The sequence below is a fragment of the Silurus aristotelis genome (genome assembly GCF_946808225.1).
Source record: "Silurus aristotelis genome assembly, chromosome: 16".
In the NCBI taxonomy this organism is placed as follows: Eukaryota; Metazoa; Chordata; class Actinopteri; order Siluriformes; family Siluridae; genus Silurus; species Silurus aristotelis.
The window spans coordinates 20,548,048-20,566,706 of record NC_139589.1 but is presented as its reverse complement, the minus strand read 5'-3'; the positions used below and the strand labels follow the sequence as shown (position 1 = coordinate 20,566,706).

At 37.4% G+C, this 18,659-nt stretch overlaps 1 protein-coding gene across 2 annotated transcripts in view; it reads left to right on the top strand.

The window, feature by feature from the left end:
• Positions 1 to 18,659, top strand: part of LOC310738707 (uncharacterized protein) — a 71,809-nt gene that overhangs the window by 29,451 nt on the left and 23,699 nt on the right. For both annotated transcript variants that reach the window (XM_083563937.1, XM_083563938.1), the window contains 17 exons: positions 1,661 to 2,176; positions 5,261 to 5,305; positions 5,782 to 5,901; positions 6,742 to 6,780; positions 7,784 to 7,837; positions 7,934 to 7,987; positions 12,282 to 12,389; positions 12,501 to 12,554; positions 12,651 to 12,704; positions 12,918 to 12,962; positions 13,061 to 13,114; positions 13,289 to 13,333; positions 14,398 to 14,451; positions 14,589 to 14,633; positions 14,725 to 14,778; positions 16,276 to 16,320; positions 16,485 to 16,538. In XM_083563937.1, coding sequence (XP_083420063.1) covers positions 1,661 to 2,176; positions 5,261 to 5,305; positions 5,782 to 5,901; positions 6,742 to 6,780; positions 7,784 to 7,837; positions 7,934 to 7,987; positions 12,282 to 12,389; positions 12,501 to 12,554; positions 12,651 to 12,704; positions 12,918 to 12,962; positions 13,061 to 13,114; positions 13,289 to 13,333; positions 14,398 to 14,451; positions 14,589 to 14,633; positions 14,725 to 14,778; positions 16,276 to 16,320; positions 16,485 to 16,538 — 1,440 coding nt within the window. The remainder of the gene's footprint in view (positions 1 to 1,660; positions 2,177 to 5,260; positions 5,306 to 5,781; positions 5,902 to 6,741; positions 6,781 to 7,783; positions 7,838 to 7,933; positions 7,988 to 12,281; positions 12,390 to 12,500; positions 12,555 to 12,650; positions 12,705 to 12,917; positions 12,963 to 13,060; positions 13,115 to 13,288; positions 13,334 to 14,397; positions 14,452 to 14,588; positions 14,634 to 14,724; positions 14,779 to 16,275; positions 16,321 to 16,484; positions 16,539 to 18,659) is intronic.

The window sequence follows — 18,659 nt, the reverse complement described above, 5'->3', positions numbered from 1 at the left end:
ATGCTTAATATGGGAAATCATGCTGAAACAACAGCAATAATAACAGTACCTGCACTAATTATTTTAGTCCAGCAGAAATAAACAAGTTGAAAACTCATGTGCTAACTCCCGTGGCACAGAGCTGCATTCTCTCAGCATGGCAGCATGTAGCATTAGTGAGCAGATCCCAAACACATTCACTGAGCCACAAAATTAAATACATTCTTCTTTAGTCTGTTATGCTGATCACAGTTCAAGAAAAGACTCTGGTGGTTCTTATTTCCTACGCTTCATTTTAAAACGAGGCAGCACAACATCTGCTGCGCAGGTTCCCAGGTCCTGCTGAGCTACACCTCTAGAGACAGGATTTTCTAGTGCACCTCCAGGCCAAGGACTTCACCTGCTGTGTGTTTGTAGAGCTCTTCAAGATGGTTTGCATGAGTAATGGGAAAACTCACAAGCTGCATTAGAGAACAGTAATCTGTCTTTGTCTTTATTGATAGTTTTAGCTTTACATACCAAAGTCATCATGGTTACTGTACTGTAGCTTTAGTCAACCAATTTGCCCTGAGCAAATTCCTCCTGAATGCAAATAAGTCATCCAATGTTGTCGATGGCACCAGTCTTTCAAGCTCAGTGATATCATGAAGGCACAGATAGGTAAAAATATGTCAGAAAGTGTTTTGTTATAACATACAAAATGCTGCAATAAAACTATGTATAACTATGTACTAGGTAGTGTCTTTTTTCACATTTATGGCTTTTAAAAGGAGGAATGCAAAAAGGCTGGAAAGGGTACAGCTGTTTTAAGTGATAATTAAAGCTAAATTGTTTCATTGACTTTCCATATGAGATTATGTCATACACAGTGGTCTTCGTTACTGCACTTAAGTAGCTTTTTTCATGTATCTGTACTTTAGCAAGTATTTCCATTTAGGGAATTTCACTACTTTTAAAAGTCAAATATCTGACTTTTTACTCAACTACATTTGGCAACTGGTCTGGCAAGCCACCAATCAGGGTCGAGCGCACACTCTGTTTTGAACTCGTTTTGATAGACGCTTGGTGGTATCTATTTAGCACCAGCATACAGTTCAGCATCATTTCAACAGCAAGCAAAACATTTTGAGAAGAATAAATGATGGAAGAAACTCCTGATTCTGATTTGCCACAACACTGTGGCCTTATTTTTACCATTTCTTTGAAGTAGTTAAAAAAGGTTGTGGGTTCATGATCATTTTAAAAGATCATTGGGTGTCCAATTAATAGACTGGTGTGTTAAGAGTAACATTTGAATCTTTTTTTTACATAAACTAAGTGGATAAGTTAAGAGTTTTTTGACAATAAAGATTAATAGGAACATATTATTGCCATAATAAATAATAATACTTATTGATAAAAAATAGTACTTCGCCCACCACAGAGCTCATACAGTAAGAACATATGATCCATATATGTGAACCGTAGCCAGTATACCATTAAGCAGTAATCTTATTTTTCATTGTAGATTTCTGCTACATCACTGTTCATATGTAGTTCATGTATGTAGTTTTCTAAGCTAAAATAACAAAAATGCCGTCAGAGCCAGTTTTTTTGTATTCGTGGCCATTGTGCCTTTTGGTGAAATTGGTATGTTTGTTTAAATAGTTTACTAGTAATTTATTTTACCTCCTGTGTGCAGGGTCTAAGAAGACGTGGCCTCACCCGTGGAGATGGTACGCTTCCTACCGGCATGGAGCGACCTGTCTCCATAAGCCGTGGGGATGTCTTTGAGGTGGATGAGTACACTGACCTGATTGATCCCAACACCCCGTCTAAAAATGGTGGTTTACCCCACAAGAACCACCCACCACATACTAAAGGCAGCAAGGGGGCCAAACCAGACTCTACCTCTAAACTTGTAGATGAAAATATCACCACTGAGAAAAGCAGTCCTGACAAAGGGTTTAATAAAAAGCCTGTGGATAACAACATTATCGATTTGGATGATTCCATTTTGAAAAAAAACCCTGAGGACCCTGACTCCAACGTGCTGAGGGAAGGAGAGGAGAAAGTGACATTAACTCCTGTCTCAGCTAAGTCCACTAACCAAACGGATGAAACTAAAGGGACAGGGGGCCTGGTGCGAGGCTCAGATGGGAAGATGTATCAACTTTATCCAGGCCCTCCTGGGCCAAAGGGGCCACCCGGGAAGCCAGTAAGTACAATTGATTTCTTTCTTTCTTTCGCCTGATTACAACTTGTGCCAAACGTCAGTATCAACCCCAGTTAACAAAAATGAAACAAAATTGTTTTACACTTTGGCTCAGGTGTCCTTCAAGTGTACAATGTTCTTCCTGTATATGTCTGGAATTGGCAGAACAGCTAATTGGCTTAATTGAAATCAACTGACCTCAATCTAACTGGAAGTATATCCACCTATTAATTTAACGAGTGTAGCACACTTTTTATACAATGGCTAAACAAAACTGGCTTTTATTGTGGGATATTTTATTGACACAAATCAGAATTTTGTTAGACCCATGCACTTAAAATCTGACCCATGATTTGTTTTTATTGCTCAGCTACTATTTTTTGAATAAAACAATTATATGTTAAACTATAGCTACTGTAAACCGGAATCTACTTAAACACTGCAGTACGTAGGGTACAGTAAACAGTACTTTTTTAACTAAACTATATTGCCATTGAGCATCGCATTTCACATTTAGTCCCAATTAACTCTTATAATACTCTCCACTCTTCTGGGAAGATGTTCCACCACATTTTGGAGTGTACTCGTGGACATTTATGTTTATCAGCCACGAGGGTGTTAGTAAAGTCAGGTACTGATGTAGGTGAGAAGGCCTGGGGTGCAGTCAGTGTTTCAATTCATCTCAAAGGTTTTCAGTAGGGATAAGATCAGAGCTTTTAAACAGGCCGCTGTGTGAAGCACATCTTTATGGAACTCACTTTGTGCACTGCCATGCTGGAACAGGTTTGGGTTTCCAAGTTCAGGTCAAGGAAAAAAAAATTATTATATCTATTATATTTATTATATATTTACAGTATATTATAACCTTTAGCTTTGTGGTAACAGTTTGGAGAAGAAGCACATATAGTAAAGCAGGAAAGGTCAGGTTTCCCAATAATTTTGAAAACAGTATATATTGAAACCTATGACTGTCAGGATGCTCATACCTCTTACCGACAGCATCGCAGGCAATTTAAATTTACAGTATAATCTATGTTTATTAGATGTATAAAATATGTACCATTGGGATTGCTGGTGATTTACAGTAGCCTACTTGCCGTTGCTTGTACAATCTGATAGCTTGTAGATTTATAGATCTCGCACTCAGCCATTTTCCAAATTGTTTGTGATCCTTCACTGATTTATACATTCAAACTCACGCACACGTATTGAGCCCCAAAAACAGGGTTCAGGTATGTAAGAAGGGCCAGTGTGTCTGGATTCCGTCAGACAGGTCGTACCAATATCAAGGTTTGACTTGTTCAATTCGCAAAAGCTTGCCAATGCTTCTTTGACATCGCCGTTCCACGGTTATACTTTCATTGCAAAGCAAATAAAAACAAATGCTGTATTCCGATCTAGCCAGAAAGAAATGCAGAGTGATGTCAACTTTACATTCGCTCTAGTCTGGAAATAATGAAGCTGGTCTGCAATTCACGCTGAATGGAAATCATTATACCCTTTAAAGCCCTTAGCTAACAAAACCAACCTTACGTCACAGATCACTAGAACGTATCATCTGCATCTGTTTTAGGAAATAAGTCGACCAAAGAAACAAAGTGTGTAGTGTAAGACAGGAGGGTGCAGACGTTTTCGGATTTTCTTTTTCTTCTGGTTGGATTGATTTAAACGTACTTTAAACAAGACCGCAAACTGACGTATGCTAAAATGGCATGCATCAGTGTATCATCCAGTATAGAGTACGACAGTAAATTTCGTTTCCTCCTAAAGACAGTATACAGTGACGGGGTGTTGTGATATTAGACAGGAGGGCAAAAACATAACATGCCATATGTGGTTAATGCCATGCAGAATAATTCATTTATTATATTAAATAAGGTGCTTATCCATCAGACCACGCACGGATGAAGAATTGTTTCTGATTAAGCTTCTAATCAATGCTTAGCAAGTATTTGTCAGCATCTTTTCGTTAGGACTGTACAGTCGTGATCTAACTAGAAATACAACAAAGGAATCCCCAAGTCGAAACCCCCTAAATGATCTTTATTTTTTTTTATAAGAGGCAGAAGCAAGACCAGATGCAGCAGCATGTGGAGATAGCAGGCTAGGCTCCAGGGTCACAGAGCTTTTTTGTAGTCCTCACGCAGCTCTGAGTCACACATGAAAGAACACAGAGAAGGCAAGGACGCATCAGTGATGGCAAATCAAAGCCAGCGGCAGAGAAAGATTCAATAATTGATGCTCTGTTTTGCATTTGTCTGTGGAAACCCCACACAGACTGTCAACTGCTGCATAACTGTAACATAACTAGAGATACACTGTTAACATGTTAAATACTATCAAGGATGTTTTTCCCATATCTAAGGTTATCCAAGTAAACTGAATTAGCTTATGTAAAAAAAAAGACTCTAATGTTACTCTTAGCAACACCAGTATATTAATAGAAGGATATTATTGAGTCAAACACTTATTGATATCTTTTAAAATGATCATGAGCCCAAAACCTCCTTTCAACTACTTCAGAAAAATCACGCAAATGAGGCCACGGGTGTTGTGGCAAGTTATAGACAGGTTTTTCTTCCATCATTTATTTCTCTCAAAATGTCCTGCTTGCTGTTAAACTGATGCCAAACTGTATGTTGGTGATAAGTAGATACACCAAGCGCCATACACTACTTATGTCCAAGTTCCTTCTATTATATGTAATTATTCCACATTCTGTGCTCACAACCTTGTGTTGCTTACAAAACTGCTGTTCAAGCTTAAACATGCAGTTTACACACAATGCATGCAGCAACACGCAAATAAAAAGGTGTTAAATGGAAACCGATGCAGATTACAGTTCGCGTTTGACTAAACTCTGGTCAATTAGTGGTTTTGTACGCCTCTTAAAACACGGTCCAAATTAGCACTTTTGTTCTAATTTTACACGCTGTGTTTTTAGGTGTTACTTTTTAAACCTTTGTGGTTTCACCCTAGATCACTTTGCCTTCATGCTTTTTAAATGTAATCTGTGTCGTTTATGTTATTAGATATACTATGACTTTTAATTGTATTCAAATAATGTATGTTTTGATATTACTTTAGGGTTGTCCTGGCAGTGTGGGCAATCCCGGGTTTAAAGGAGAAAAGGTGAGTGTCTCTCATACCTGCTTAATGGTTTTATAGTGAATGGGGTTTACAGAAAAAATGTCTCTCTTTTGCACTTGTCCCTGAGCTGTCTCTGGAGATATAACCATTTCATTGCAGAAGTTCTCTTAAAAGTTCATGGGATTTTGGTCTGATCTGTTGTGATCTTTAAAGATCCTTAGGAACAGCACTAGTCTCGTCTGGACAGTACTTGTGCCAGAACCCAAGTCCCAGCAGGAAAAGGCTGTGGAGAAAAAACATGTCATTCCATGCATTAAAATTATACTGCTCCATAATTGTCTTATAAACGTCTCAGAAATAATTAATAACTGAGATACATATTGCTAAAGTAATAGCATCATGGGAATGTATTCATCTGTATTGTCAGGATAGATTTGTTTTCAATAATTTTTGACTAGTAATTTCACAAGACCTCGCAAATCTTTGATCAATCAAAGAACATTGATGCTTTCCTCCAGGGAGGAGTTGGACCACAGGGTCGTCCTGGTCGGGTTGGAAAGTCAGGGCCTCCCGGACCACAAGGACCACCCACTTTATATCTATGGAGGAACACAGCAGAGGAGTGGGCTCACTTTCAGGTAATTTACATTCTCACTTCTCCATTTACATGTTAGTCTGTTATATAGTTCGTTTGACATTATAATTGTATAGCACAGGTTTGAATCCACCGCAATTATTCACCACAGTTTAGTTATAGGTAATAAATATACAAATATACGTCTGTTTAATAATTATATAAGGACATTATATAGGGAAAAAGAATTTAAAATGACCTGACATCACAATATATCCATCTAAAATATAATGTGCAAGATCAACAGAAAAACAGGTTATGTTTTTTTTATTTTTTTATTTTCATTTTTGATTTACATTTACAACCCAGACTTAATATGACATTAATGTCTGCTACTTCTTTTCAAGCTTTAATTTTTTTTTTAGTAATGCCTTTATACACAACAGTGTATAACAACTTACAGCTAGGAAAAGCTCAAATCGGAAGAAACATCAGATCGCATGCCTTTGGATCGGTGAAATGCTTTCGAAGGGTCAGAGTTCATTCTCACAATCGTGTCACATAAGCTGATGAGTTTCTGTAGGCTGATGCATAAAATTCCGCTTTTCTCTTTTCGGTCGGTTTCGTTTTCTTGCCAAAACTGAACCCAGCACTTTATGATCCGTGCAAAATGTAGCACGTTTTATAGATTTCATACTGCTTTTATGTTCACTTGCTGGTCAGAGAAACGACAATACATCATAATAATAAATACCAGATTATCACATAGTTGGAGAGAAAGTAGTACAATAGTAGATAGATAGTAGAAATAAGGTGTAAAGATGTACAGTAATAATTTTACATTTCTTGACCTTTTGTGACCTTGTATCTTGTGTGTTTTTCTTCTTTTTTTGTCTTTTTCCAGCAAACATCTTTCTTCCAGCTGTTGTATGCAGGTTGGCCTGTAAGTATGCAGCACAGGGTTTGGAGTTTTAGGGTTGATTAACATAAAAGTTATTTGAAAATTATACGAGGTGGTACCAAAACGTTTTGAGACTAGCTCTGTTTACAAGAAGGTACTCCTGGAATATGTGTGTTAAGCACCTGCTGCGATTCACGCTGGATTTCCAAACCATGTAAACTATCTCTTTATAAATCTGGCTTAGTGCACAGATCGTTGCCATGCTGAAACAGGTTTGGGGTTCCAAGTTCAAGCAAAAGCAAAATTGTATTGTACCATATCCAAAGGCATCATCTACAACTTTGTGTGAACAGTTTGGAGAAGAACCACATATGGCAGAATAGTGTCCCAATACTTTAGTCCATATAGTTTATCTCCAGGGAAGTAAAGGGACAATAGAATGCTATGAACATCTTTTACAAGGGTGTGACTCCAACTTTGTTGTAAAAGTTTGGGAAAAGAAGTATATATATAAATGGAAAAGTCAGGTGTCCCAACTTTTAACCTAAACACACTCACGACTAAGAAAGATCAGTGATGTTTTAGTTAAGATGCTCTAGCGCAGGGGTCACCAACATGGTGCACCAGGTCGCCCGCAAGGACCACATGAGTCGCCCGCGGGCCTTTTCTAAAAATAGCTCACTATAGCGCCACTTACCAAGCGTTTCCTACCTTGTTAAATTATTGTTGATAATTATTGTGAGAAATCATTAACATGATCGGTGTCTTGACATAGATGAATATCATTAATTATTAATAACAACATATAATTAAAGGTAAATTGAGCAAATTTGTTATTTTAGAAGTGTGTATCAAACTGGTAGCCCTTCACATTAATCGGTACCCGAGAAGTAGCTCTTAGTTTTAATAAGGTTGGTGACCCCTGCTCTCGCGGTTGCAAAAGATGGTGTCATACTAGGGGTAAAATGAGTTTCTTTTTTAGTGCTGTTATATATCAGTGGAATGTACACACTCTCTGACTGGTATCTTCTTTGTGAGCCTGTAGAGAGAGATGGGTTTACCTGGGCCACAGGGAGAAGTGGGAAAACCAGGCCCACAGGTGAGATGCTCACTCAGTGCTTTGTTCATAAAGACTACACTATCTGTAAAGAATTTCCAATTGCAGTATCTGAATTATATGTTCCTTTTCATCTAGGGACCAGCGGGTGATCCTGGAGAAAAAGGAGCACCAGGGCATCTGGGAGATATGGTAATCCTCTGTGTACATATGACACATGATATCATTTCACAGTCGGAAAGATAACTGAGACAGTCTCAAAGCTAAACAAAAACTAGGGAATGGTATCATTATCGGATTTATAATTATTATTAATCATTATAATCATGATTTGTAAAGTTTTCTGACACAGGAAAATCTTCAGGATAGAGAGCTTGTGCTTTTTTGGTTTCTAGGCAACACAACAAGCTTCCCTCTTATTAACTTCTAGGCTGACAAGGAAACATATTATTTATAGCTGCTGTAACGTAAGTGATAACAGGAACAAACTTGTTTCATAGACTTTCCACAACATCAGTACGTTTTAGATACGGAAGGCTTTAGGACAAAGGACAAGCTGTGTATTTGGTCTTATCATCTTCAACAAAGGGAACGTACTTTTATAGCTGTCTCTAGGCTCTTTATTGTAACTGATAACTCAAAGTTCACTGTTTCAGTTACATTCTAAAACGATGGATTTTAATCTAAAGAGTTCAAAAGTGCAATTATTAATAATGCAGTATTAATTCTACAAACAAAATAATCATGGGACAAAGATAAATGCAAATATATGCTTGTTGAATATTGTGCATGTTGTTACTGCATTAGTCCACATGGTGACTATTTTTCTATAACTGCACACTAGAACATAAGAGAAGAAGCAAGATTTCAAAGTTTATTTACTGTAGGGTGAATGCTGAGTTGCCGATTGGTTAAATAAAATATAAAAAAAATGGACTCGCCACCCGTAATTACTCAAAGCTTTAATCACATTAACACAAGTGTGGTGTCTGAGAGCATTTTATTATGGTTTCTGTTTGAGAAACAAGGATGTGGAGTGAAATGAGGGCCTGTTGTTAAACAGAAGAAAAGGCGTAACTTTTCTGTTGTGCAAAACAAACAAAAAAATGGTATAAAATGCTAACAGAATGTATAGAAATACTTACTTGTATGTTATTCTTTATGTTGTTTACTGTAATGCATTATTAGTGTTGTCACTTAAATAGTTACATTTACTAGCTCTTTTATCAGGCACATTCATCGCAAACAATTCCTGTCATAAATACTTAAACATTTGATAGCATTTCGATAAGCAATAGATTATGTGCATTATGGAACATGTAGCCAGCAGTATGTCAGAGCTGCTGTTATAGAAAGTCAATCTGGACTAGACCCTATACCCTAGACCGGTTCTTCCTGCTGTTCTATGCAGAGATGAAAAGAATAATTAAATATTCTAATCAAGTTAGATTAGAATATTTTAGATTAGAATATTACTGTTACTTCAATAAAATTATACTTAAATACAAAAAAAGTTACCAGTCTTTTTACCGGAGTAAAATTTACTGAGTTACTTTTTTTGGGGGGTTGGAATTCGATTGTGTAAGTAACACTTTTACAAGTTAAAGTGCAATAACAAACAAACAAACAACACCACAGTACATGACTTGAGTCTAATGTAAGTTATGCACTACACAGCAAAAAAATATATCTCTTGTTATAATGTCATTCATAAGAATGAGAGAAATCACAAATGCAGATTCTGAATTCAGACGGTGAGCACTGAACAACTTTCACTGGCGTTTCTCTTGTCCGTCTCCATCTTTGTATCTTGTGAGTCTAGCGCGTTCTCAAATAGTGCAGTGTTTTCCTCAGGTTCTTCGTATGTTTATGTATATTGCCTACACTGGGTTCTCACTGTCTAAGCATAAATCCACCATGACCAAGCATGGACATGCTCAAGTGTCTATGTATGCAAGCATGGTCCAGCTCATTCAACCGAAAGAACGCACCTCATTTTTCACTCGCGATTTTTTTAAAAATCTATCATTTTAAAGCTTTACACAAAAAAGGCGTGTATGCTGTAAGCACATGCACACAGACACAGTTTTATTCAGGTAGTTCCTTCTCAAACCGCGTCTGAGAAATGAATCCTGACACCTGATGTATACATTTTGCACGTGCTGAAAACAAGCCTCACCCATGTTATAAAGCATTTATAAGCTGAATGTAGGAATGTGTGAATTATCATGCACCATACGCACTATGACAGGTGTGCACAATGTGGCAACCATTATTAGGGAATATTCTGGTGAAGAGAAGAGTACTCAGTAATTACTTAATTGAAGACATAGTGACATTTCAATAATAACATGCCAAACCCTCTCTTGAACTAATTTGTGAAGTGTAAAAAGACTCACAGGAATGTTTGTGATGACGGGTTTAGCTGATGGCAGGCCAAGGTGGAGGGATTTTGGGCTGAGGTACAGGGATTTTAAAAAAATAATTATAATCATAACCGGATTATGAGCTATTTTCCTTTCACAAGAGGTGTCCTTCTGAAATCTCTTTTTGAGATCTGAACTGGAGCCAGTGTTTAGGAGATTAAAAACGGATAATGTGGAGCACAAACACAAAATATTTTTTTATGGATTAAAATTGTGTTTAAACTTAGAAAATTTTATTTATACCAATACAAATATGGTATTCCATTATTCATTTCTTTAGAATGTTTATTTAGTTTGTTTCAACCAGTTTTTGAATGGAATCCCTTCACTCTTCAGTGCTTTTATACAGTAGATCATTTGTTTTCTTTGAATCCGAAATGAGCTTTAAATGATATGTGCAGTGTATTAAAGTCATCATGGGAGCAGAACTGGCCTGGTTGGCTGTCAGTCACAGGAACAAGTCAAGTCAAGTCAAGTCAAGTCAAGTCAAGTTTATTTGTATAGCGCTTTTCACAACAGACATTGTCTCAAAGCAGCTTTACAGAAAACAACAGTGAAGGTGAATGGTGTGCGTTTGTCCCTGATGAGCAGCCGTGGCGACAGTGGCAAGGAAAAACTCCCTTAGATGATATGAGGAAGAAACCTTGAGAGGAACCAGACTCAAAGGGGAACCCATCCTCATATGGGTGACATCAAAAGTTTGGTCATAAATCTTTCAACAATACAGAACAATTTGTGATCATCATAGATCCAGCATCAGCTTCTCCATGCCAGGGCCTTTAAACACTCGGCATCTACTTCTCCATGATCATCCATAGGTCCATAATCATCACGAGGTGGGAGGTGACTGGAGCTGGCCAAACCTCAGGATGCCTCGGGATGGGGAGAGAAAGAGAAGCAGTGGAGAGGAATTAGCGTAGCTGCTGTTCATGATATTAACAGCACAAGTTGATAATGTGCATGTGATCAGATGTTCTGGAGCACAAGGTTGTGATGTGATGTGTGTGATGTGTGTTATGTGTAGGCTTTGCTAAAAAGATATGTTTTTAATCTACACTTAAACTGGGAGAGTGTATCTGAACCCCGAACACTGTCAGGAAGACTATTCCAGAGTTTAGGAGCTAAATGTGAAAATGCTCTACCGCCTTTAGTGGACTTTGCTATTCTAGGAACTACTAGAAGCCCAGAGTTTTGAGATCTCAGGGAGCGTGACGGATTGTAGCGTGTTAAGAGACTGGATAGATACATGGGAGCCAAACCATTTAGTGCTTTATAAGTGAAAACCATTTAGTGCTTTATAAGTGAAGCACTGGCCGATCACGAACATCTAGGGTTATTTCTATTGGAATTAACAGGAATATATTGGAATTAATAGGAATAAAGTGGGAATTTACTAAATTGCAGGTTAGCCTATAAGAGGGAACTTAAATATAGTTGAGAACAAATATAACCTTGCAGGTAATCTTGATTTAAACAACCGGATTTAATGCAATTCCCTGCACATTCACGAATCATATGCACACTTAATGCAGGGTTATCGAGGCCACACCCCCAACATACACTGTGTTTTATTCCATAACATAACACACTTCATTTCTTGAATCCTGCAAACAAAATGATGTCAAAAAAATGTCCATCATGGCAAGAATTCATGTAAAATTGCATAAATATTACATACATTTATGTTTAAAACTCCCTTGTGCTGTGAATCAAAGTCAAAAATGTCATTTTTTTCAGTCTGTATTAGTTTGCATGCATGTCAGCTGATGACCAAATTAAATGTTTTTATTTCATGTATGTTTATGATACTGTTTATATAAATTTCCACAATTTTTTTAATTAATTTCCATAAATGTATGCTAACGAATTTCCAAAATTCCCATTTTAAAATGCTAACATAAGTGGCAACAAACCCAATGGCATTTCATTTTACTCTATTAACCGCAGTGTTAAAAACATTCAGCATAATTTATTGTAGTGTTGTTTTTTTTAGCTTGATTGATTTTAAATGTGATATAGAATAGATATGTGTCTAAATAGGTGTTTCTGACACACTGTAGGGTGACCCTGGACTACCAGGTGTGCCTGGTTTACCAGGGATTCCTGGCAAAGATGGAGAAAATGGCCTGAAAGGACACCAGGGGGCTTCTGGAATACCTGGCCCAACGGTAGAGCAATGAAATGCTCCACTTATCAACTTATCAACAATACTAACTTTACACTATGCAATGTTTAAATATGGTCACTTCTTTTTTAATTTTTTTATTTTTTAACACAAGGGCCCTCTTGGCTATAAAGGAGAATTTGGCTCACCTGGTGAAAAAGGAGATGAGGTAAGATGTTTTTTTTGTTTGTTTTTTTTAAAGAATGTTTATTGGTCCAGGTCCACAATCCAGATAACATAAAAGCAATGTTATTTATATGCTTAGGGTATTATTGGAGGAGATGGCCGCAGTGGAGATGTAGGAGAACCTGGAGAGAAAGTAAGGTGTATTCTAAATTAAATATTACGGCCAGTTCTGAGCAAGGAAACATTCACTCAATTATTTAAAATTGGTATGGTTGATAATTTGGATCTGTCGCCACCTAGTGGTTGTACAAATAGCAGGTTTTTTGCCTATTGAACGGAGTCATGTGAAATAAGAATTTAAAAACTGTTTATTTTGTGGTATATCATACAATCGTTTCTCATTTAGGGGTATAAAGGGCTGCCTGGGTCATCTGGCCCTCCTGGCCCTCAAGTAAGTTAATCAAATATATAATATCGCTCTTTGTTATTGTCTGTATAAGTAACATAATACAGTACATGCTATAAGAGCAAAATTGTCTCCACTTGCAGGGGCCGCATGGGATTAGAGGGATTGTGGGCCTTGAGGGCCCTCCAGGGACAGATGTAAGTTAAGCCAAACATTATAATATGACAAAGTTTCCATCAAAACACCAGGTTATCCTGCCTGTTGGAAATTTTCAGTCATGATTAAAATTTTTGCTTTAATTCTTGTGGCTCATTTGACAAGAACACCATCATGCTACCTATTATCTATTATTAATCTGGTCTGCTTTTCAGGGGGAAGATGGATTTGATGGCCCACCAGGTCCACTGGGTCCACCAGTAAGAAATCTGAACAATTAATAAATAGTATACACGGTTCTGTAGTCACTTTTTGTTTGCATTATATTCACACTTACATTTTATTTTCCATTCAGCAAGCACATTATTCAAACCGTCTGTCTGAGATTTACACTCTCAGGACCACTTTTGCGATTAATAAAGTCTAGTTAATAAGGCATATACCTAGAAATCTCAAACTGGGCTTGTCTCACTTACACATGTGCATTTGAGGAAAGCTTACAACATGTAGCTCAATGTTTTTAAATATAATTTTCTCTGTCTTTAAAAATCAGGTCAAAATGAACAGCATAGATGCTTCTCAGATCTGAATAGCTGAGGCTGCCTGATATATAGGGCAGAAAATGAGAAAATCTCAGCTTGCTTAAAGTGCTGCTTCATCAGCGTGTTCATTAATCCATGGGCATTTTGAATGCAGCATAAATGAACAGCATTATGAATAAACATGCATCCTGCTCAAACATTCATTTGCATTTATTGTCACATTAATTGTTACATTTACTACATAAGCACATGAAATTAAAACAAATACGAGAACAATTGTTGGTGGTTTTTTTTGGGAAGCAGAACTGCATTTTCATACCTACTCAAGCTTCACACTTTCTGGTATAGACTTACACCGAGCAGGCATAACTTTATGGCCGTTGATCAGGCAGAACATTAAGACCACCTTCCCAATATTGTGTTGGTCCTGCCTTTTGATGCCAAAACAGTCCTGACCCATCGAGCGTTAACTTATTCTACCGCTATTAACTGCAATTTGAGCTATACTCCGCCCCCCCCAAAAAAAAGAAAAAATTTTCACTTGCTGCTTAATATTTCCCACCCGCTAACAGGTGCCATGATGAAGAGATAATCAGTGTTATTCACTTCACCGGTCATAAAGTTCTTCCTGGTCGGTGTATAGCCAATAAATGTTGGTGGAACCCAAATTGTTAGATTGTGGTGTTTTCTCTGATTTGTATTAAACATTATTTACATGTATAAATGTTTTCCTAATAAAAAGTTCATACTCATTCATTACCTATTTTGAAATATTTGCACAGGGCCCTCCAGGTATCACAGGTTTTGTTGGTGCTCAGGGCGTAAATGGCTCACGGGTACGTCTGCATATGATTTAACAAGACTCTTGTGATTCGTCTTACTCATTCCGTTCTGCGAAACATCAGAAGCACCAAGCTGTCTCTGTAGTGTCTCTGTAGGGTTTGACTGTGTTATTCTCTGCTTTGCTTTACAGGGGGAACCTGGACCTGCAGGAAACGCCGGCCCCCCAGGGCTTCAGGTATGTGATTAGTGTCACAATCCTTCACTGTTGGAAAAAAACCTTCACCTTTAAAAGACTAATATCCATATTATCTCCGTGCCTTCAACAGGGTGCTCTGGGATTGGAGGGACAGATTGGGCCTCCAGGGCTACGGGGCCCACAGGTCAGACCTGTTTTTTATTGAAACATCAAAGTTAGAAGATTACATATTACATTCATGACATGGTACTTCTCTTCACCCCTTCAATTATAATAGATTATTAGCTTCAAAGGTATTTGAAGCAAGGGCACACTATGACAAGGAATGACACACTTTAACCTCCATTCCAGACGTTAATATACCTCTCTTTCTGCAACAAAAAAAATACTGCAAAGTATATTATAGAATGTGCATTGCTCCTCTATTGCTCAGTGCTTGCTATTTTAGGGTAGATTGATTAAAATTTGGCTGTTTAGACTAATTTCACATACTCTATGTTTCAACAATGGGACTCTGTCAGTCAGTCAGTCATTCAGTCACTCTCTTACTCAGTCACTCATTCACTCACTCATATAGTCAGCCACTCACTAACTCATTCATTCACTTAGTCAGTAACTTAGTGACTCAGTCAGTCAGTCACTCAGTGACTCAGTCACTCATTCACTCACTCATATAGTCAGCCACTCACTAACTCATTCATTCACTTAGTCAGTCACTTAGTGACTCAGTCAGTCAGTCAGTCAGTCACTCAGTCAGTCATTCACTTATTCACTGATTCAGTCAGCCACTTATTAACTCATTCATTCACTTAGTCAGTCACTCAGTGACTCACTCACTCACTCACTCACTCACACATTTTGTCAGTCAGTCACTTAGTCAGTCAGTTACTCACTCACTTACTCACTTATGTACTCACTCATTCACTCAGTCAGTCAGTCATCTCAGTTATTCATTCTCTTACTCACTCAGACAGTCATTCCATCAGTTAGTCACTTAGTCAGTCAATCAGTCAGTCAGTCACTCACTCACTCACTCACTCACTCACTCACTCACTCACTCACTCACTCACTCACTCATTTACCCCTTCATTTAGCCAGTCAGTCAGTCACTCAGTCATTCAGTCAATCACACACTCCTTAATTTAGTCAATCAGTCACTCAGTCATTCAGTCACACTCAGTCAGTCAGTCTCTTACTCACTCAGTCACTCAGTCACTCAGTCATTCAGTCACACTCAGTCAGTCAGTCTCTTACTCACTCAGTCACTCAGTCACTCAGTCATTCAGTCACACTCAGTCAGTCAGTCTCTCACTCACTCACTCACTCACTCACTCACTCACTCACTCACTCACTCACTCACTCACTCACTCACTCACTCACTCACTCACTCACTCACTCACTCACAGGCCAAGTCCAACCAATTTCCTCTGTTGGCAGCAAAAAAAATTTAATAAAAATTCTAGATGCAGCATAATACAGAGCGAAATTTGTGCATTTCTTACAATGCTGTAATGGTTTGTAATGTAAACAGTAACAAATTTCGCTGTTGACAGATTCATAAGATACAGCAGTTACAAATCTATATTTCACAAATTAGAGGACAAACTGAGCCCAATTTATTTGTGAAAATTTGTGAAGACTGAGCTTTTATAAGAGGATAAATATTTGCACATATTTACAGGGTCAACCTGCCAGAGAAGGCACACCAGGCCCAAAAGGAGATGCTGTAAGTTTGTATTATCATTATGTATTTATTTATAATTTTGTATATTGTTTAAGTCACAATCACATTAATGCTCATCAATATGTAATGAAGCTGATACTTCTATTGTAGAATTTCAGTTTTATAGTAGTTTCAGCAAACAGTTAAGCTGCATACCTGTGTTTTAGGGACCTATTGGGCCGACAGGGCTTCGAGGAGAGACAGGGTCTGAGGGCCCCATGGTAAGTAATGCAATATGCCTGCTTCACTTTCATGTTTTTAAATAGACATTCCAGAGCCAACACTGCAAACGTCTCACATGATAATCTTCAGATTTTAAGTATTAACCCCGTCTTCTTGTCCCCTTTTGAGATCGCTTTTAATCTTACGTTAGGTCATTGCCATGCCTGTGCTTCATTTTTGTTGAGCATTCAAGGATGTTCCGAAAATCCACATCCTCAAGTGATTTCCCAGCAGATGGCCACATTGTTACATCCAGTAAAACTGTAAAACATGACGTGACAATTTCTCCATGTGGTTTATATCCAACTTTGATAACTTTCATCACTCGTATCACTGATATTATATTGAGAGTCAGACCAGCTGTCATGGATTATCTTCTTTGCACCACTTAAGATCTGGATTAAGTAAAATCATCACTTTTACAAACACTTTTTGAAGCCACACAAATAGAATCTTATGTTTCATGTCATCAGAGAATCTACAGAACTGAATGTCGAAGTGACGTGCTGTCCAGCTGGACAGCTCGTTTATATTAGAACCAGTTTGTCATTTGTTAGAAATGGTGTCATTGTTTGTGCTCATAACAGTCAAATACATGAGAAATGTTCTAGCTTTTTAATGGTCAAATTTAATAGCTTTGATAGTCATTTTAGATTTTTTCATCAGCTTGCCTTTGAGAAACTGGCTTTTTAATTCTGCCTAATAGTTTGCCTACATGGATGCAGGATGATTTTCAATCTTTATTGGTACTAGTCATAAATGTGTCCTTACAGATTAGGGTGAGGGGCTACAAAAATATGCACAACATAAGAAGCATTTGTATGTTTTACTATTATCTGCATTTTTTCCATCTGTAAATAAAATTGCCAATTTGATTCACTTTTATTAGTAAATGGGCTCATTACAGCAAGTTCAGATTTAAACATATGGAATGAAATAAAACCAGATCTCCTTCTAAAACACAGAACATTCAGTAATTCAAGCGCAAATTATGAACTAGCTTTAGCTGCATCGAAACAAGCTTTCATATAATGTATTTCATAAGGCAATTAGCATTCAGATCCAAGAAACACAGTAAACACAAAAGAAAGAAAAGAAAAACTTTACTAAAGCTGAGATCAAACCAGGTAGAAACTGTAACTACATCCAGCTTCATCTAGCTTTTTTTTTTTCATCTTAGCTTTTGACCAACTCAGATTGAACTGAACTCATATTAAAACTTAATAGTATACAATACATAATACAAATTTTCAATTATACTACCAGCATGAGTTTTATAATAAAATACAATTCAGTACAAGCAATACAGAATGTCAGAGATCATGCAGGCAGCATCAAACAAGAAATATCCATAATCAGTTAAAACCAGAAAACACAGAACGCTGTCTTTGCAATGAACAACAGAAACAGCAAAGTTTAAATAAACAAAGTAATTAAGGCTTAACAGCATACAGATGAACAAAATTGGTAACAAACCAACAGGTCAAGTGGAGACAAGACCAACACAAATCCAAGACACATGTCAGAACAAACTAAATCCCATAGAGCAACACAAAAATGAACAACAGCAATTACATCAGTCATGTTTTAGTATTGATATTAAATTAAATATAACCTCAAGAAACATGTGATTGCATGCAGTTCTGTGGGGTAAAAAAGTATTTGCCCGATATAAAATGCAGTTTTTAAATTGTGATTTCATTTATTAAGGGAGAAATGCTCTCCAAACCTACCTGGCCCATTTATAAATCATTAATGTGATTAACCACATTTTTCTAACCACAAAGCTGAGTTAAATTTCACTTGCCACACCCAAGCCTGATTTCTGCCTGACTTATTCAATCAAGAAATCAGGCTTGGGTTTTGGTACAGGGTTTTCGGTTCGATACACATGTGTATCAAATGCAATCCTTTTAAGGTGCGGAACAAAAACTGAGTTAAACTGAGTACTCAGGAACGTATTAAGTAGCGGACCACAAGTTTGTTTAGTCTCCACCTCGCACTTTGAGAATTTTATTAGCAAACCTGAAAACATACACAACAATGCCAGGGGTATAAAATATAAACTAGATTTTGCGCAGTCACTGTGGCTACTCACTGCGTATGAGAAATACGATTTG